This window comes from Myotis yumanensis, unplaced genomic scaffold (assembly GCF_028538775.1).
Source record: "Myotis yumanensis isolate MYYU_CA2020_CCGP unplaced genomic scaffold, mMyoYum1.0.hap1 SCAF_1, whole genome shotgun sequence".
In the NCBI taxonomy this organism is placed as follows: domain Eukaryota; kingdom Metazoa; phylum Chordata; class Mammalia; order Chiroptera; family Vespertilionidae; genus Myotis; species Myotis yumanensis.
Window position 1 is genome coordinate 105,671,357 of NW_027223752.1, and position 21,681 is coordinate 105,693,037.

The 21,681-nt window shown below is 42.7% G+C and overlaps 1 protein-coding gene and 1 pseudogene across 1 annotated transcript in view; one reads left to right on the forward strand and one right to left on the reverse strand.

Moving 5' to 3' along the window:
• The window catches only part of KIF5B (kinesin family member 5B), a 73,407-nt gene extending 54,675 nt beyond the window's left edge, over positions 1–18,732 (reverse strand). Inside the window, exons 1-2 of the mRNA XM_070429032.1 lie at positions 18,188–18,732; positions 1,087–1,174 (exon numbers count right to left, since the gene is read on the reverse strand). Of these exons, the coding sequence (XP_070285133.1) occupies positions 1,087–1,174; positions 18,188–18,313 (214 nt within the window). The 5' untranslated portion in view covers positions 18,314–18,732. The remainder of the gene's footprint in view (positions 1–1,086; positions 1,175–18,187) is intronic.
• LOC139010782 (elongation factor 1-alpha 1 pseudogene) lies at positions 18,519–21,372 on the forward strand (annotated as a pseudogene).
• The last annotated feature ends 309 nt before the right edge of the window (positions 21,373–21,681 follow it).

Here is a 21,681-nt window from a genome sequence, read left to right on the forward strand (position 1 = left end):
CATCTTCAATTCTCTTGTCTCTTCCCCTTTTGTACTCACCTGGCAAAACCCCAATTGGGTAAAGTCAACTCTTCTGGGAACTAACCTCAAGTGAGCCCTTCATGCTACCTGGCAATATTTCCATATTTTCCTAATGCACTCACTTCTATACTGGCAGACAGCTGACTTCATACCCTTTCCTGGAACCTCCTCCCCCATCCTCACTCTGTGATGACTTTGCTTCCTATATAATAGACAAAATGAAATTAATATGAAGAGAACATCTACATTTTCCCTCCATCGTATCTATAAACCTACTTCTATCAACAAACTCTACCTTCTCTCCTGTTACTGTCTGTGCTCCTACTAAATCCTAACCTCTGAATCCCAACCTAGCTACCCTGGTGAATGCTACAAAAAGATAAATTTTGCCCCAATTTAAGCAGAACTTTTTTAACAATTAGAGCTTTCAAAAAATGGGATAAATCATAAAATAATGGCTACTTAACTGTAAGATCTCTTTGAGAAAAGGGATTTATGTCACTAGAAGTCCAGATAATCACTTAACACCCACTCAGCTCTAGAGTTCTATGGTTTTAGAAAATAAGTTAACAGTATTACCTGGAATGTAAATACTTTTCTCACCCCTGGTGACTCGGGTTAATTACTCAAAGATTTCTCTGCTGACTACAAGTCTTTACGGAAGGAATAACAACGAAATGGAAGAATGACTGCCATTATCGACTATTTTTTAGAAACCCATCTAGCTATCTTATTTTCATTCTCATGCTGCTGTATTTCTAAAATTGCTACCTTAGAAACTAACCTGGGAATATCTAATAGAAATGCATCTTTCAATAACAGTACAGTATAATACTATAATTCTTACAACACCACCATGCCCTAAGCACTGTATATAAATTAAGTCATGGAATTTAGGCAAATGCTAATTATATTTGACCTTTTTACTAGTTAATTGCTGAAAAAAAGTTGTTTAAATAAGAAAAAGGACAATTAAAATGAAAAAGAGAATGTTGGGTAAATGGCAAGATTGCAAACAAAATTTTACTTATTGCCGGGACAACTTAGCAGATTAAATATATTCACCTTTAACAATCTTCTTTGCACAGTCATTATACACTTGCTCTTGCGATGTGTTTGACTGGAATACCCGATCAAATGCATAAGGCTTGGTCTGAAAAACAAAAATAAAAGTTTCAACTACACAAATTAAAATGGATTTCTAAGCTTCTTTAAAGATATCAACATATATTTAACCTTCACAACAGAATACCTAGTCTACATCACTTCATGTCATAGAATCTTTGTGGCACAAACCTTAGGGATCACCAAGAACAGATCCACTAAAATAAACTCTACAAAAATAAAAATGTCTGCTTTAGTCTTTGTTATATTTCCAGGGCCTAACACACTAATGATAATTAGCACTATTATGGTAGGCACTTGAATACTGCCAGTGAATTCTGATTTGATGAGTGTCTATGCTGGCAGTGGTTGAGACTGTATTTTCACTACTAATATCATGCTTGGCTGATGTGGCTGTGGTTGAGCATTGACCCATGAACCAGGAGGTCACAGTTTGATTTCCCTTTCAGAGCACATGCCCACGTTGCGGGCTCAATCCCCATTAAAGGGTTTGTGGGAGGCAGCCAATTGAGACTTTCATTATGGATGTTTCTATATCCCTCCTTCTCCTTTCCTCTCTCTGAAATAAATAAAAACGTATCTAAAAAAAAAAAAAGTTAAAAAAATACTAATAACATTTTGCAGATAAAGAAATTCAAATCCTGAAAGATACAAAAATTGGGAAAAAATTAAAATTCAAACCCAAATCTCTAGTCTTTCATTTCAGGGATCTTTCCATTAATCCATTCAGCTCCACAGTTTACTGCAACAGCTTTTCAATCATTCATTCATTGAAAAAACATTTATGGAATGCCTATGATACTAGAATGACATGCAAGAATGACAACCAAGACAGATTCACTCTCTCTTTTAGTGGAACATAAGCAATAGTGGGATTAACATCAGACAAATAATTAACTGACTAGAATTCTGACTCATTCAACAAAGTGTTATGAAAATACTATTATTGAAAAGGAAAATGGGGGGTGGGGGGGCTTGCAACCTAGTTCAGTATCTGGTTAAAAGCTATAGTCTTACTTCCCCACGCTGACTAAACTTGGGCGGAGCTGCAAAGCCTAACCCCAGGGCCCCACCACAGCTGACTTGGGCGGAGGTGTGGAGCATGCCCCCAAAACCCCGCCAAGACTGACTTGGGTGGAGCTGCAGGGACCCTCAGGGGCCCACTACAGGAGGAGATATATAGGTCAGAGCCTCCCCATGAGTTCAGTTCAGGCTTTGGATCCAGAATTCCCCTGGACTAGCAGATCTGCCAAATAAAGGTTAAACTTTCCTCCTTCAGAGGGCTGACTGATTGTTCTTCCGTGCATTCTGCCACATTTGGTGCGTTGGCTGGGAAGCATCAGTTGAGCTGGCTCTTAGGTCACTGCTGACAAGAGCAGACTTCGGGGCACTTGCTTCAGGCTCCAGGACCCAAGGAAGGCACGCCACCAGCACATTCGCCAGTTCCTGAACTCATAGGGTCTGGAGGGACTGCGGCAACTCCACGCTCTGGCGGACCCAAAAGAGGCAGAAAACACCTTTCTGGGACTTCCCGGGAGAGAAGTCAAAATCAGACATCTGAAACTGTAAGTTTTTCCCCGGGGAAACGGGTCCGAGTTTTGGCCTGTCCTATGGGACAGAAGAGATAGCTCGCCTCTACCTCAGGATAGCTCGGATCATCTGGAGCAGTGGTCGGCAAACTGCGGCTCGCGAGCCACATGCGGCTCTTTGGCCCCTTGAGTGTGGCTCTTCCACAAAATACCACGTGCGGATGCGCACGTACAGTGCGATTGAAACTTCATGGCCCATGTGCAGAAGTTGGTATTCTGTGGAAGAGCCACACTCAAGGGGCCAAAGAGCCGCATGTGGCTCGCAAGCTGCAGTTTGCCGACCACTGATCTGGAGGAACGGCTTCTAGACGGTATTCACCATCTTCAGGACTTCCCAGGAGGGAAGTCAAAACTCGAACTGGCTAAGGGTTCGAGTCTGGCCTGTCTTTTAAAAAAAAGGTAGAAGAGCCCTGGCTGGTTTGGCTCAGTGGATAGAGCATCGGCCTTCGGACTGAAGGGTCCCAGGTTTGATTCCAGTCAAGGGCACATGCCTGGGTTGTGGGCTTGATCTCCGGTCGGGGGCATGCAGGAGGCAACCAATCAATGATTCTCTCTCATCATTGATGTTTCTATCTCTCTCTCCCTCTCCCTCCCTCTCTGAAATCAATAAAAATAATTTAAAAAAAAAAAAAAAAGGTAGAAGAGAAGTGTTCCTAGGCAGTTTTCTACTGCCTCTGATCAGGGACTTGTTCTGTATCTCTGCGCAATTGAAACTGATTTGGTGGTATTCTGTGGTGTAAATGTGGCGACTGCTGGTGTAAAAGTGTTTTTGTTTGTTAATATTTCCGTTTTGTTTTTTAAAAACCCTTCTAAACCTCTCCCGAGTTTCCATGGTGATTCAAAGTTTTTATAAAGTTTTTAGTGGGGAATGTTATCTGTCTTTATTGTTTAAATATGTCTTTGTTGTTTGTTTCAAATTGTTTAGCTAGTGAAATTTGTGTCTCTTAAAAAATATGAATGCATTGCTAATCTGAGGAATGTTAATTATTTACATGTCACCTAAAAATTAAGGCTAAGAGTTCTAACTAACTGGGAAGTATGGCTTTGGTGTAATGGAGGAAGGTAAAGAGAAATGTTGAAAGAAAGTCGAATGGATGACAGGCCAGTAAGCCAGGACAAGTAGAATAGGGAAACTGAACAGAAATGCTGTCTTCCCTAAATCAAGGACATTGGAGCCATCTTGTAAATCCTGTCTTCCCTAAACCAAGGACACTTGGGAGTAAATGATTTGCATTGCCTCCCTAACCAGAGGTTAAATAGTTTATGTCAATGTACTCAGGGAGACTGATAGAAATCTGATTAGTGTCATTTGCTGTCCACACCCAAGGACAAATGAAGTTAGAAAATAAGGTTTATTTTGATTAGTTCTTTTATTCACGTTTTTTTTTTTTTTTTTAAAGAGGAGGCAACCTGGTCCCTCCCTGCAACATGGGTAATAGCTCCTCCTCAAACTCTGTCTTAGAATGTATGTTAAGGAATTTTAAAAAGAGGTTTATTGGGGACTACCGAGTAAAACTAGTCCCCTGGGAATTAAAAAAGGATGTGTGAAATAGACTGGCCATCTTCTGGAGTAGGATGGCCACCAGAGGGCACATTGGATGTCCCCCACAATCAGGAATGTTCACAGAATTATCACAGGAGACCCAGGTCATCCCAACCAGTTCCTATATATTGACCAAGGCTAGAGATAGCAGAGCTTAAGCCGTTTTGGATCCAGTTTTGTGTATAAAAGGAAAAAGGGCAGGACCCTCAGAAGGGGAATAAGCCTCCTATCCTGCAGGAACACCCTGAGGAAGCCCTGCCAGTTCTAACACCTCCATATGTGCCTCAAGTGGTACCCAGTGCCCCTTTGCCTAGCCAGGGAAGCTTAGATACACCACCTCCTTCCATCTCCCCGCAACCGGACTCTCCAGAGCCAGTTGGACGATGTTTGCACTCAGCTGATCAGGGACCCAAACCACTCCCGGCTTTCCAGATGGTTCTCCGAGAAATGCAGGGTCCTCATAAATTGGAGAAAACAGGACCCCACAAGAGAAGGGATCGGTCATTTACTACCAGCCTTTCACTATGACTGATATCTTAGATTGGAAGCATCACACTCCCATTTATTCTTAAAAACCTCAAGCCAATCTTTCAGACCCATAAGCCCACTTGGATCGACTGCAAGCAACTCCTTCTCACACTCTTTAACACTGAGGAGCACATGAGAATAATAACAGAAGCTTGGAAATGGCTCTAGACCCAGGCCCTGCCAGGGACATTAGACACAGACAGATGGGCCAGGGAGGCTCTCCCAGGTGTGGAACCCAGATGGGACCTGAATTCGGTGGATGGGAGGGCCAGATAAGAGAGATATCGGTTGGCCTTCGTCCAGGGGCTCTGGGCTGGGGCCAAGAAGCCTACTAATATGGCCAAGACCTCTGAGGTTTTCCAGAGGCCTTATGAAAGTCTGGCAGCCTTTTATGAGAGACACTGTGAAGCATATTGAGTTTACACTCCCTTTGACCCAGAGGCCTTGGAGAATCAAACTATGGTCAATGCAGCCTTCGTTAGTCAGGCTCAGCCAGACATAAGGAGAAAGCTACAGAAGCTTGAAGGATTTGCGGGAAAGAATGCAACTGAGCTACTAGAAATAGCAAACAAGGTTTTCATTAATTGGGACAATGCGGCTAAAAAAAAGAGGCTGAGCAGAAACTAAAAAGGAAAGTGACGCTGATTGCTGTAGCTGTTATAAAACCTAACTTCCAGAAAAGGGAGACAGCAAGGAGCCAAGTCAGGAAAAGAAAGGATGGATCTTAAATGGGACCAGTGTGCCTAATGTAAAGAAGTAGGGCACTGGAAGAATGAATGCCTGAGCCACCAGAAGCAGGCAAGGCCATCCAAACCACCCAGCCGCTATCAGCCAGAGCCACCTGAGGCAGACCTCATCGGACTGGCGGCAGCTGACTTTGACTAGGACAGACTGGGCTCTTTCCAACTGGGCCCCTATGAGCTCCTGGTTGAAATGAAAATCGAGAACCAGACTGTAAACTTTATGGTTGATACAGGGGCAGAGCACTTGGTAGTTACTCAGAAAGCAGGTCCCCTCTCAGGACGGAAAGTCACCATTATTGGAGCTACCGGGGACCACAGCTGCAGACCATTCTACTGCCCCTGCTGATGTCAGTTAGGCGGCCACCCGGTGGTTCATGAATTCCTGTATCTAGGGAGGAAGAATGGAGACTTTATACCTCCCAGTCAAAGGACTCACCATTAGATCCTGAACTAGAGAAGGAATTCCCGCTGGTATGGGCAGAAGGAAATCCCTGGGGCCTGGCTAAGAACCACGCCTGAGTGCTAACTGACTTGAAGCCTGGGGCACCGCCTGTATAACTTTCTTTTTCTGCCTTTAGCTGGCACCCTCCAGTCAGCCCCTGTTTGCCTTTGAGTGGGAAAACCCAACCAAAGGGATAAGGAACAGTTCACCTGGACCAAACTGCCACAAGGGTTCAAGAACTCCCCAACTCTTTTTAGTGGAGCACTAGCAGCAGATTTGCCCAAATTTCCAGGACAGGACATGGGGTGCGTTCTACTCCAATATGTAGACAACCTCCTACTGGCTAGCTCCACGTGAACTTAGTGTTGGGAAGGAACACGAACCCTTCTAAGACTCTTAACTGAAATAGGTTACTGGGTGTCCAAAAGGAAGGCTCAAATCTGTCAGAGGGAAGTCAAATACCTAGGTTTCTGAATTACCCAAGAGAAACGAAGACTAGGGACTGAAAGAAAACAGGCAGTATGTGCCATACCAGTCCCCGGCACCCGGCAATAGATTCGGGAATTCCTAGGGGCAGCAGGGTTCTGTCAAATTTGGATCCCAGGATTCTCAGATCTAGCTAAGCCCCTCATGAAGCCTTCGAGACCATAAAGACAAAGCTCACCAAGGTGCCGACCCTAGGGCTCCCAGATGTGACATGGGACTTTAGCCTTTACCTTGACAAGAACAACAGGGTAGCCCTAGGAGTTCTGACTTAGGAGTTGGGACCCTGGCAGAGGCCAATAGCCTACCTCTCCAAACAGACTGACCCGGTTGCCTCTGGGTGGCCCCCATGCCTCAGGGTCCTTGCAGCCACAGCCTTATTAGTCACAGGCAGATAAGTTCACTCTGGGACAGAACTTAAATGTTAAAGTGCCTCATGCTGTTGTCACCCTAATGCAGTGGTTCTCAACCTGTGGGTTGCGACCCCTTTGGTGGTCGAAAGACCCTTTCACAGGGGTCGCCTAAGACCATCCTGCATATCAGATATTTACATTACGATTCATAACAGTAGCAACATTACAGTTATGAAGTAGCAACGAAAATAATTTTATGGTTGGGTCACAACATGAGGAACTGTATTTAAAGGGCCAGAAGGTTGAGAACCACTGCCCTAATGGAAGCTAAGGGGCAACACTGGCTGACTTATGCTCGGGTGACTCAATACCAAGGGCCTATGTGAAAATCTACGAATAAGATTACAGGCAGTAAGAACTCTTAATCCTGCCACTTTCCTACCCATTGCAGAGGGAACCCTTGAGCATGATTGTCTAGAAGTCCTAGAGGAGGTTTACTCCAGCCAGCCAGATCTAACAGGCCTCTACAGAATCCAGACTTAATATTGTTCACGGACAGCAGTAGCTTCCTAGATGAAGGAAAAAGACAAGCCGGGTATGCGGTGGTATCAAAAATTTGAGATAATAGAGGCACAGGCCCTGCTTGAAGGATGGTTAGTACAGAGGGCAGAACTTTGGGCCCTAGTCAGATCCTTAAATCTCAGTAAGGATAAGCATGCCAACGTCTACACTGACTCACACTATGCCTTCGCTACCCTGCATATCCATGGGGCCATGTACAAGGAAAGGGGTTCCTGATGGCTGGAGGAAAAGGAATAAAAAAATCAGAATGAAATCTTGAAGTTACTTAGAAGCAGTCTGGGAGCCCAAGGAATTAGCAGTCATCCATTGTAGAGGACATCAAAAAGGAAAAGACTCAATGTCAGAAGGGAACCCTCACGCAGATGCAGCGGCAAGGCTAGCTGCTAAGGAGCGGGCAGTGCCATCGCGGATCATGCTGGTTCCTGAATTACCTGAACCTCCAAAATACACCCCTCAAAAAGAAGAATGGACCCAATGAGAAGGGGTAAAAGGATGAAGGAAGGTTGGTGGATATTCCCAGATCATAGGGTCTACGTTCCAGAACAGTTAGCTCATAGAGTAGTCCTCCAACAGCATGAACTTATCCATTTAGGGAAGACGGCTCTAGAAATCTTGTTAAGCAGATACTATCTAAATGCCCATCTCCCCTCCTTATGCACCTCAGTCTCTCAGCACTGCCCCCTCTGTGCACAGAACAATGCAAGGCCGGGTCCTTTTGAAGACCTAGAGGTAGACTTGACAGAAATAGGGCCTAGTAGAGGAAATAACTATCTTTTAGTTTTTGTCTGCACCTTTTCAGGCTGGGTTGAGGCATATCCTACCGCACGGAGAAGGTGAGAGAAGTCACTAAGGTGTTACTGAAGGACATAATTCCTCGGTATGGAATGCCATTAACCATAGGGTCAGATAATGGCCCAGCCTTTATAGCTGAGGTAGTACAGCAAGTAGCTAAGACCTTAGGAATTAAGTGGAACTTAATACAGCCTACAGACCCGAGAGTTCAGGAAAAGTAGAACGCATGAAATGGACTCTCAAGCAGGCTATGGCTAAGCTATGCCAGGAGGTGAAATTACCCTGGACAGATACCTTACCACTTTTGCTCCTGCAGGTGCACTGTGCCCCGAGAGCCAGTGTAGGGTTCTCCATTTGAAATTCTATATGGCAGACCCCCTCCCTTAATTCAGCCAAAGGGAGATTTCAGGGAAATAGGGGACTCAGAAATTCAGAAACAGCTATAAGGACTTGGGAAAACTATTCTTGAAGTCTACAGATGGGTTACTGATTGATTGCCCATCTCTCATGAGAGAGTGAGTATGGGTAAGTAGTCTAGGCATTGGCAATAGGATGCTTAAAGATCCTAAGACAGAAAGGAGCTTGTAGCATTCAAGAAACCAAATGATGCCCAACCAGTGTGGCTCAGTGGTTGAGTGGTGACCTATGAACCAGGAGGCCGAGGTTTGGTCAGGGCACATGCCTGGGTAGCGGGCTCAATCCCCAGTGTGGGGTGTGCAAACATCGTTGATGTTTTGCTCTCTCTCTTCCTCTTCCTCCTCTCTGAAATCAATAAAAATATATTTTTTAAAAAAGAGAAAGAAACCAAATGAAGTAACATCCTCAGTAATTCAACCCGGAGTTTGATTGCTTACTATGATTTGCGCTGACCACCAGGGGGAAGCGTGGAACATGGAGGGCAACCAGCGGTGGCAGTGGGGTGCTGAGGGAGTGAGGTAAGGAGGCGGCGGGGAGGCTGGGAACCTGATGAGCCCTGATCACCGGCCAGGCTTAGGGACTCTACCCATTCATGAATTTTGTGCACCTGGCTTCTAGTTTAAAGTATAAGAAGCAAAGATCAAATGCAAATGCCAACACAGTAAAAATGGCAAATATAGTTTTGACCTTGTGGACACTGAAAAAGGATCTTGGGGACTCTACCTTGGGTACCACATTTAGAGAACTTCTAATGTAGTCTGAGGAACAAGAGACATAGAATGAAAAGGCAAGTGTATAATGTCCATGCAAATCAAGGAGGAACTTTCAAGGAGGGACTGCTTATGTCAAATATAACTGTGAGGTCAAGACAAAACTAAAAGTATCCAAAGACAAAGATCAGATTGTAATGGGTTGAAAAAAGAATGGAAGGCCAGGACCGGTTTGGCTCGGTGGATAGAGCGTCGGCCTGCGGACTGAGGGGTCCCGGGTTCGATTCCGGTCAAGGGCATGTGCCTTGGTTGCGGGCACATCCCCAGTGGGGGGTGTGCAGGAGGCAGCTGGTCGATGTTTCTCTCTCATCGATGTTTCTGACTCTCTATCTCTCTCCCTTCCTCTCTGTAGAAAATCAATAAAAATATATTTAAAAAAAAAAAAAAAAGAAAGAGAAAAGAATGGAAGGTAACGAAGTAGATTTCTATCTGGCTGTGGATCTAAGATAATTTTTTAAGATGGGCAAGACCTGAGCAAGTTTTAATGCTCAAAAGAACTGATCTAGGAAAGTAAGCATCTATAGATGAAAAGAGAAGGGAGTTGGACCCTAAAATACAAAGTAATCATGACTCCAGAAAAAATCCTTAACATCATAGAATACTTCCTGGGTCTTATCTTAAAACACACACATACACACACCCCAAAACCTTACTTTTTATCCCACAATCCCCCTCCTCAAAGTAACAATGAAGCAGACACTCCTAAAGGCTATCTGAAGCCATTCCCAATTCCCATTAGAAAGTCTGCAAAGCTAACCACTTGTTAGCCTAGTTTTCTTGCAACCAGTGGCCACTTGACCCAGTTCTGGATACTGTGAAGTAAGTGATGGTTTGCTGGAAGGTCTTGGAGAAGACTTGTTTTCCTGATGAAAAGAACCATTCTCAGCTGAGACTGCCCTTTTTCCTTTCTGGAATAAATGTCTGGAGTTGTAACATCCATTTTTCAAACATAACAAAAATGATGAAAAGTCAATCTAAGGAAGACAAAGGATAAGAATCAAATAAGTACTAGCAGCAAAGGCCTATCTAAACTTTTTTTTTTTTGGTGGTGGTGGATCTCTAAACTTTTTATGAGAGAAATAACCTCTTATTTAAACCTCTCTTTGTTGTTTGTTTTCACTCTGCAGCTGAAAGCATTCCTGATGGATATACTAAGACTAGAGGCCCAGTGCATGAAATTCATGCACGGGAGGAGGGGAGAAGGAGAGGAGGAGAGAAGGAGAGAGTCCATCAGCCCAGCCTGCACCCTCTCCAATCTGGGACCCCTCAGTGGATGTGCAACTATCTCTCACAATCCAGGACCACTGGCTCCTAACTGCTTGCCTGCCTGCCTATCGATCGCCCCTAACCACCTCTGCCTCACCCTGCACCTAGGACCCAGGCTTCCCTCCCTCTGGCCGGCCGCAGGCAGCCAGGACCCGGGCCGGCCACAGCTGCAGGGGACCGTGGGCGGGTGGCTTTACCTAGGCCGCAGCCGCAGGCGCCCTGGAACGCGGGGCAGGCGGCTTGTCCCTCTCCCAGGTCACAGCCTGGCTGGTGGCCATTCCTCTCTCGCAAGCTCATTTGTGCCTGGCTGGTCCCCATTCCTCTCTCCGCAGTGTTGAGTGTCTGAGCCGTGAGGGTGTGAGGACCATTTGCATATTAGCTCTTTATTATATAAGGGTGATCAGCTCTGGCGTCAATTAAAAGACATCTCAATGTCTGATTACTCTTTGGCTAAGACATACATAAACGTGTTCTTTTGCTAAGATACCACTGAGACATTAACATTTAAACCTACAGGGGTGTGGCTAAAAAAAAAAAAGCACCAATCTATTATTTTACTGATTGTACAAGATGTATTCATAATAAACAATTTTGGAAACAAACACAAGTACATTCAAAAGAACAATCATCACCCAGTGATAAACCATGCTATTTTTTCTATGCAAAAAAAAATATATTAATTTCCCCTCTTCATTTATCCAGCAAATATTTACCACCTAAGAAGGCAATGGATATTGTAAATGAGTAACAATTTTAGAAATAATATTTTGGTACAGACTGCAGTGTTCAAAGAATAGAGGATAATAATAGTCTTGAATAATTAATATAAGTGATCAAGTAATGATAACTGACTTGAAATGGAGACAGTCTCTAGCTTTAAAGAACTCACAACCTGGAAAGGAGTCAAGAATACATTGCTACTAGCCAAATATACATTTAATAACAGGTCAATAGAAAACATACAGCATGAAGACAACTATATTCTTCCAAAATAAATCAAATAACAAAATTTTATTAAAATAAACATCTAAAAAAAACAGAATGAACACTACTGAACTTTAACTCCTTATCTCCATTTTTATATCAATTAAAAAAAAGAGTGCTTATAAACCATTTAGAAAGAGATATGCTGAAGATAATAAGTAATAGGAAAGCCCACCTCAAAAATACATTATGTAGCTACTTACTCTGGAATCACCACATAGCAAAAATGCAAACTACCTATACAACCTTCTTAAAGCAGGACTATGAATATGCAAACAAAAATAATCAAGCTGGGGTTGAGTGATTCACTTAGAAATTATATCCTCGTTAAATAAAAACTTTGTGCTTAGCATCAAGTCAAGAAATTTTAATTCCAAGGCTAAATTAAAATTTTAGCGAGGCAAATTTTTTATTAGAGATCTACCCATAAAGTTACTAACTGACCCTGGCTTCCTGAAAAGAGACTTGTGAAACATAAAATCTATTTCTAATGGCTAGAATTAAGGCACATTTCCAAACTAATAATCTTTCAAATAAATTTAAACAAAGGAAACCTCAATATCTGGACATGTGTATATTATATGGGTTTTTTTCTTAAAAAAATTTTTTTTAACATCTATACTTTAAAACCTGGTTCTTGGCATTGAAATATACTCTCTATTTCTATGTATCTTCAAAGACACTCCAAGTCACAAGATTCATTGACATGTGACTTAGACTTCAAGGGGACAAAATGAAATAGAAATGTTTACGCCTACTTGATATCTCTTAAGGCGTACGTATGTAAAGAACCTTGAAGAAATAATAAAATTCATTCGAGCGACAAAAACACAGTATATGATGATGAAAAATACATTTATTTTTTAATGTATACATGTACATTGATAGTCCGACAGAAAACTTTGACTCTGTTTGATATTATCAGGGGGACTTTTGCTGCTGCATCACTGATGACAGAGATTTTACATCAGGTTTATATTTCGTGACCTTCAGAGATATGCACGAGCTACTACTTTCATCCGTCAGGCTACTCTACTCCTATTACGAGACTTAACAAAATTCATCACTGAGAACAAAGATTCACAAGCGTATGTGGATGAAAACATGGAGAGTAACGCTGTTGCAGTTTTTTAAACAGAAAAAATTTTCTGGAATGGCATTCCAAGTCCTCAATAGTTCGTTTTCGACACTTCTCTCTGGTACTCCTGTCTCTTAATCGCTTTTTTTCAATGTTTTCCAAGTCAACTCTAAGGTCAATAAATTTCTGCTTCCAAATTGAGCTACTCTGAAATTCAATCAACTGCATTTCAAAATCAGCCATGTCTATCCATGAAAACATTTGTAAGTTTAGTTTCTCCAGTTTCATGCTGTCTGGAAACCTCATGAATTTTGCTGTCTCTTCCAGTTCTCTGAATTTCGAAAATCTTGAGAAGAACCGCTCAATAGTTAACTCGATGATGTTTAAAAACAGCTTTTGAAGGCTTTGACAGTCTGTTCTGTCATCTTTTGGGAGGTCTTTGATGTGCCTCTTGAGGTTTGGGAAATATCTAAATCTCTCACCATCCACATCCCTCTTAAAGACTTCCAGTTTCTTTTCAAAAGTCTTTATGTAACCAAACATAACATCAAGTGTCTTGCCAGTTCCTTGTAATTTAACATTTAAGTCATTCAAATGTTCACAAAAATTGTAAAGGGAAGATTATAAGAGAAGTTTTTGCGTGCCAGCAAAAGTTACTGGCGTGCCATGTTTGGCACGCGTGCCAAGGGTTGCCCACTCCTGGACTAGGCTAAAGACCAAATTAGGTTACAAAGGAGACCCTTCTGGCATGGATACACCTCTTTTGGATTTCTGAATAGTAATCACAGGAGATTATAGGATACTATATTTTCCCTAGTTTGACACAGATTATGGGCTAACAACCCAAATTGTAAAGGTATGGGATGATGACTCCTTATTCTCTTTTAATTTTCACTGTTAAGGTGAACAGGATCAGCCCTGGCCAAGGAACTCAGTTGGGTAGAGTGTCCCCCTGATTTGCCAAAGTTGCGGGTTTGAGCCCTGGTCAGAGCAACAAGGATCAACCAATGAAAGCATAAATGAGTGGAATAACAAATTGATGTTTCTCTCTCTCTACCTTTCTCTCTCTAAATTCAATAAATTTAAATATAAAAAAGGTAAATAGGATCAAACACCAAATCATCATTCACTTAAAAAGGGAAATCCTATTGTACTGAAGGCAAGGAACTGGACAAGATAATCTAATTAGGTTTGTTCTCTACTTTCAATTAACTAAGTACAACAGCCTGTTTTTGGTTCTGGCAGCCTATACAGTATACTATATAAAGAACAATGACTAGTAAAGACACTTAACACAAGTGTGAATGTTCCACTTTTATAACACATAAATATAGGAATAATTTTTTTCAATGGATTTTTTTTCTGCTTTCAGCAGGTTCATGAGAATTACATAAGGAGTTTCCCTATCCTCCTTGTGAGATATCAAGTTTCTTTTATTTAAAGCAAATATATTCTAGTATCATTTAAAGGTTTTCATAAAAGAATTCGCTTACTTCATTCAATATGTGATCATTATAGAACTTCGAAAACTAAAAAACAAACAAAAAAAACTGTATGAAAAATGGAACAGGGAAACATGGTAAGATTACAAGATTTGCCTGCCATGCAGTCACATAATCTATCTATATATATAAAAGCCTAAGCAACTGTCTGACCGTCCGACCGTTAGCTATGACCACCAGGGGGCAGACGCTCAGCACAGGAGCTGCAGAGCTGCCGTGACTTGGCAGCTGCAGTTCTCAGGTGACACACCCGGAACCAGAGAGGAGAGCCCAATTCCGGGGTGCAGTCACCCAAGAACCGCCCTCTCTCAATCTGGGACCCCTCGGGGGATGTCAGAGAGCTGGTTTCGGCCCGATACCCGCAGGCCAGGCCGAGGGACCCCACCAGTGCACGAATCCGTGCACTGGGCCTCTAGTATTAAAAATAATTACTTGAGTAACAGGAAAAAATTTGGACAAAATATTGGAAAACAAACTAAGATAAAAATCAGAATCCTTAAAAATGACTTTCTACATGAGCACTGAACATACTTATAATTTAGTAACATTATAAACCAAAATATTTATTCTTTAAATTTGATTCAAATAAAAGACAAAAAACTTTTTATTTTTTATTTTTTTAATATATTTTATTGATTTTTTACAGAGAGGAAGGGAGAGGGATAGAGAGTTAGAAACATCGATCAGCTGCCTCCTGCACACAACCCCTCCTGGGGATGTTCCCATAACCAAGGTACATGCCCTTGACCGGAATCTAACCTGGGACCCTTCAGTCCGCAGGCCGACGCTCTATCCACTGAGCCAAACTGGACAGGGCTGTAAAAACTTTTTAAATGGCCTGGCCAGTGGGGCTCAGTGGTTGAGCATCGACCTATGAACCAGGAGGTCATGGTTCGATTCTGGGTCAGGGCACATACTTGGGTGGAAGCAGCCTATTGATGATTCTCTCTCATCATTGATGTTTCTCTCTCTCTCCCCCTTTCTCTTCCCCTCTCAAATCAAGAGAAATAAATGTTTTAAAAAACTTTTAAAATGTATAGAATATTTGTTTTAAATTCTGCATTGCAGCAATTCCTTCTTAAACTATATATTTTGAATCAGGATCAAGATCCAAACAAAACAAACCGGAAGATTTTATTTAGAGGCTAATTTACTTTCCCCAATAGCTCTTATAAATTCCCAAACAACCTTTAAAAAAATAATACAATTAATTTTAAAAAGTGAACAAAAATGAGAACTGAGTAATTAATGACATATTATTCTGTGCAAAATATTAGTTCCTGAAAATAATGAACTAAACACATTGTTTTATATATCTAAAGGCTTTGTCACTCAGTTGTAATGTATTTCTGCTTATACAAATTTTAAAACTGGACTAAAATGTTTGCCTAAAGGCCAACTTAACTGTTCACTGTTTCACAGCTCTATCATCTATCCATTATTTATATTACTATTGATATTTATTTACTTTATTAAGTAAACATGTAAGACACTTAAAATAACTCTATCCAAAGGAAAAAACCTAGCATAAATGTGTGCTTCTTGTGGTAATCACTTGTTTTAACTATTTCATTTTGTCATTGTTGGGCTGCCTTTTAACCTAATCTTAAAACATTTTGTGAATCCTAAATTCTAATATAAAAAAAAACAACTTGGTTATACTTATAGATTTGTGTAAGCACACACTAAAAATCACTCCTAATACAAGTCGAAAAGGAAAACAGCTTTACGTCAAGCACTGTTAAGGTTGAGTAATCACACAAACTCGAGAAACTAGTAGCCTCATGTTTGCCAACTAACAATCCAGGCCTTGTAAACCTTCTGATTCCATGTAAAATACATCATTCTAAAGGAAAAGGATGACTACTATTGTATTTAACTTCTTGGCCTCACTATGATGTCATTTATAATGAGTTTTTCTTCTGGACTTTGTTAACAAAGAACCAGCTTGCAGTCTACACACAGAACTGGCAGTTGTTAGTAACCTAATAACTTGTTTGTCAAATGCCTAACGAGCAATATGAATCAACATTCATTCACTAGACCTAAACTTTCACATAAAAACTATAAAGAACTTTAAACTTTAGTCCTGTATAATATGCCAATGCTTTTAATTATCACTGTCCCGTGACTCCTGTGTCCTATTTCCAAATTAAACTGTGCAAATAATATATTAAATATGAAATGCAATTAGGAAAAATTAACATTAAAATGTTATGCCATGATAACAATGTAGAAAAAAAGTCCTGCTATATGGCATAACCAAGAAAGATTTAATTTTTAATTACACTGCTCTGTATGCAGTATCTTAGTTTCCATTTTAACCTCCTTGAACTGGGAGTGCTATTTGAGACTTGTCAATACCAGAGATGATCTCAAAAAGAAAGAGAAGAGAAGAGAAGAGAAGAGAAGAGAAGAGAAGAGAAGAGAAGAGAAGAGAAGAGAAGAGAAGAATCAACCTTACATTCTCATCTCCCTAACAATGATTAGCCAACCTTGGTTATGTTATTTTTTTATACTACAAAGGAACAATATCTCACCATCCTTGGGATTATCAAAATCAACTTATTTTTTTTAATCCTCACCCGAGGATATTTTTCCATTGATTTTTAGAGAGAGTGGAAGAGAGAGGGAAAGACAAAGAGACATATCGATGTGAGAGAAACATCCAATGGTTGCCTCCTGCAAGCGTCCAAACAGGGGCCAGGCCGAGGAGGAAGGACCTGAATTGAACCTGGGACCCTTGGGTCTGCAGGCCCACGCTCTATCCACTGAGCCAAACCGGGTAGGGCTCAACTTTCTTGAGGATAGATATTAATTACAGAAGTAGGAATCTAATACCAACACGAAATCTAATTTATCGGTCAAATTTTATCTTTTTAAAAAATTTTCCTTTTACATAAGACACTGGGGGGTAAGGGAGGGTAGGGGTTTGTCAAGGGCGGGGGGGAAAAAAGGACACTTATGTAATACCCTTTGTAATACTTTAAGCGAAAAATAAAAAAAAAAAAAAATTTTCCTTTTAGCCCTAGCTGGTTTAGCCCAATGGGTAGAGCGTCAGCCTGCGGACTGAAGGGTCCGGGTTTGATTCTGATCAAGGGCACATGCCCGGGTTGCAGGCTCAAGGCACCCTGCAGGAGACAGCCAATCAATGATTCTCTCTCATCATTAATGTTTCTATCTCCTTCTCCCTCTTTCTCTGAAATCAATAAAAATATATTTTAAAAAACAAAACAAAAACCTTCCTTTTACATTACTCTGATATACACAGAAAAAGTTAACACTCTCACCTAGACTGTTACCAAATAAAACCCAGCAAGAATGAGATTATGGGTCTTTCTGAGCACTTGTTTGACCCAACCTGAAGTAACCACATTTGCAACAAACTTGATCACTCCGATTTTAAAAGAAAACGCACTATTTCTTTTTATATAGTTCCTATTAGTCTTTCTCAATTGTTAACAAAAGGTTGGTAGGTAAACATTTTGAGGTAAAGGTATTATTTGTAGTTTTTTGGTAGTTTTTCCTCCTCCCGCGGGGAAAACAATAGGGTTCAACACAGTTTCTATAAAACTGTCTTTAATATTTAAGATACCGCCACGTTACTAGCTGAATTTTAATCTTAGATATTTTATATATGGTAAATTGGGGGTAGTCCAAAACCCCAACAGCCAACAGCAACAGTAAACACACACTAAACTTGCTCCCGAAACAGTTCCTCCAGCGCCCCAGGTGAGGGAGTGTCCCGGACTGAGACCAGGCGCCTCCCATCACCCTGCACGGAAGCCCGGGGTGGGGGCGCCCCGGGAACACCTGCGGAGCTGCGCAGTCTCCCGGTGCCGGGTTATCTGACCCGGAAAACACCAGGGACGGTCGGGGACACGACAGCTCCCTCTACATTCTGCACCCCACCACTCCCCGGAACTTCCAGGCCCAGCCAGGCCCGAAAGCGGGACGGCGGCAACTCACCGCGATCATGACCGTGTCTTCTCCCTGAAACTTGGCGATGTACTTATCGCCGCGGTTCACTTCAGACTCGTTGAGAGGTCTGAAGCGACACATCACTTTGATGTTGCACTCTGCCGGGTCCGCCATCTTCCTCGCTGCCGGGGCCGGAGGCCGGGAGCCACTCCCTGCCGCTCAGTCCGGGAGGACGCAGGCCCGGGCTGAGGGTCTAGGGTCGCGAAGGTCGAGAGAATCAGTCCCCGGGGTCGCACTTTCCCCGGAGGGGGCGGAGGAGGACGGAGACTGGAACCGCCGGCGCCGGCAGCCTCGCCCAGAGGCTCACTTCCGATCCATCATGGCAGCCGTGGCAGTGGCGGCGGCGGCACCGGGTGGAGCGTCCACGGCGCAGCTCCTCGGCTTCCCCCTCACCGGCCTGGGCAGGCTGCAGGCTCTGGGAGACAGGAAAGCGGTCCCCTCCTTCCTTGGAGGGAGAAGGATGGCCCACCGCCTCCTCGCTCGGCTGTCTGCTTGACGGCTGACCCCAGTCACTTCTAGAGCCACAGACTCGCGACGCGGCGGCGGGAGGGGCGGCGCGCAAGGATCACTGCGCAGTCGCGGAGGCCCGGCCCGGCGACCAATCGTTGCCCGCGCCGGGCCGCGCCGTCGCTTTTCGCCCGGCGGTCGCGGATTCAAGTTTTGCTGGCAGCTCGCTCCAGGTTTAGTCACCCGGCCTCGGCTCCCGCTGGCGCCAGGCGGCAGCAATCCCGAGCTGAGGCAGACCGACGCACTTAGCTTTCTCTAGGGAACAATGGATTTGTTAAAACCACGTTGTCATTTTTTTTTTCATTTGTTTAAGTAAAATACTATATTCCAATAAGGAATGTTTGCTTTCTCTTTGGTCTGGAGATAAAATGGATCCGTAGCCAGCCTTGACCAGAAAAGGGAAGATTTGAATGAAGGGTGGGACATGCTCTCTAGTTTAATAGTTGTTCTTTCCTGAGAGAGTGGTTTCAGAAGACAGGGAAAAGAAAAGAAAAGAAAAAAATGTCTTCTGAGGAGAAATGTGGAAGAATAAATAGTGTGAGGTGGGAGAAGGCTGTCAATCAATCAGAGGTCCTTCCTCCTCCGTAATGAACAAAAGGAACTTACCAGTTTGAACACTGGAAGAATGAGGACCCTGGAGTGTGAAGATAGCTTCAAAGGGCCGGGATAAATTTGTGGGTTACATATCTAACCACTCCACAGTTGATTTTGCCTTCTATTTTTAGAAGGATGCCATAATGGCTCTCCCATGGAAGTGGCTCTGCAGTGCTATGAAAGAACAGCGAAAGATCATTAGAAACCCTTCCTCTGGTTTTGACTTTGTGTGTAGGCTCGGGCTATGAAAACCTTCAATGCTCACTGCCCTTGCCCAATCATCCTAATACCTCCAAAAATAAAACCATTGTTCAACAGATTCAGGTTTGATCCATTGCAATGAGGGAAATGTCACACCAGGGGATCTGTGGGGTATCTATCCAAACAAAGGTGTCGACCAATGTTGGTGCCAATGCAATGGGTCCTCCCAATTTTGGATGCAGTGAAGAAGAAAACTTTATTTAGTGCCACAGCTCAACAATAATACAGTATAGCTGTGAAAATAACACTGCTATGAAACAGCTCAATACAGAGTGAGGCAAAAGTATGTTTACAGTTGTTTGTAGGGGAAATAATGCAGTAAATTATAAACAAAATACAAGAATGAACTGGCTTTTTTGCAAAGGGTTTGCTGCCATAACACAGATGTTGTGAAAACCACCACTAAATTAAACCCAAAATAGGAAAGGAAAAGACTCATATAAACATCTTCATCATTGGACAGGTGTAGATTCTAGAAAGTCTACCACTACTGGCTATCTGATCTATAAATCAGAGTGGGATTTTTTAAAAAACCATTGAAAAATTTGAGAAAGAGGCTGCGGAGATGGGGAAGGACTCCTTCAAGTATGCCTGGGTCTTGAATAAACTGAAAGCTGAATATCACCATTGATATCTCCCCATGGAAATTCAAGACCAGCCAGTATTATGTGACCATCATTGATGCCCCAGGACACAGAGACTTCATCAAAAACATGATTACAGGCATATACCAGGCGGACTGTGCTGTCCTGATTGTTGCTGCTGGTGTCTCCAAGAATGGGCAGATCCAGGAGCATGCCCTTCTGGCTTACACACTGGGTGTGAAACTGATTGTTGGTGTTAACAAAATGGATTCTACTGAGCCACCCTATAGCCAGAAAAGCTACGAGAAAATTGTTAAAGATGTCAGCACCTACATTAAGAAAATTGGCTACAATCTTGACACGGTACCATTTGTGCCAATTTCTGGAGCCAAGTGCTAATATGCCTTGGTTCAAGGGATGGAAAGTCACCCGTAAAGATGGCAATGCCAGTGGAACCACACTGCTTGAAGATCTAGATTGCATCCTGCCACCAACTCGTCCAACTGACAAGCCCCTGAATCTGCCCCTCCAGGATGTCTATAAACCTGGTGATATGCCTACTGTCCCTGTGGGCCTAGTGGAGACTGGTGTTCTCAAACCAGCATGGTGGTTACCTTTGCTCTAGTCAACGTTACAACTGAAGTGAAGCCTATTGAAATGCACCATGAAGCTTTGCATGAAGCTCTTCCTGGGACAGTGTCAAGAACATGTCTGTCAAAGATGCTTGTCATGGCAGTGTGGCTGGTGACAGCAAAAATGACCCACCAATGGAAGCAGCTGGCTTCATAGCTCAGGTGATTATCCTGAACCATCCAGGCCAAATCAGTGCTGGCTATCCACCTGTGCTGGATTGTCACACCACTCATATAGCTTGCAAATTTGCTGAGCTGAAAGAGAAGATTGGTTGTCGTTCTGGGAAAAAGCTGGAAGATGGCCCCAGGTTTTTGAAATCTGGTGATGCTGCCATCATCTATATATATGGCTCCTAGCAAGCCCATGTGTGTTGAGAGCTTCTCTGACTACCCTCCTCTGGGCTGTTCTGCTGTTCGTGACATGAGACAGTTGCTGTGGGTGTCATAAAAGCCGTGAACAAGAAGGCAACTGGAGCTGGGAAAGTCACCAAGTCTGCCCAGAAAGCTCAGAAGGCTAAATGAATATTATCCCCAATACCTGCCACCCCAGTCTTAATCAGTGGTGGAAGAACAGCCTCAGAAATGTTTGTCTCAATTGGCATTTAAGTTTAATAGTAAAAGGCTGGTTATTGATTACAATGCAACATAAAACCTTCAGAAGGAAAAGAAAATGTTTTGTGGACCAGTTGTGTTTTTCTTTGTGTGTGTGGGGGGGGGGCAGTTTTTAAGGTGTTAGTTTTTAAAATCAGTACCTTTTAATGCAGTGGTTCTCAACCTTGGCTGCACATTAGAATCACCTGGGAATCTTTTTAAAATCCTGATTTCTGGGCCTCACCCTCCAGAAATTCTGTTTCTTTGTTATGGGGTGGGGCCACAACATTAGTAACAAAGAAACAGAATTTCC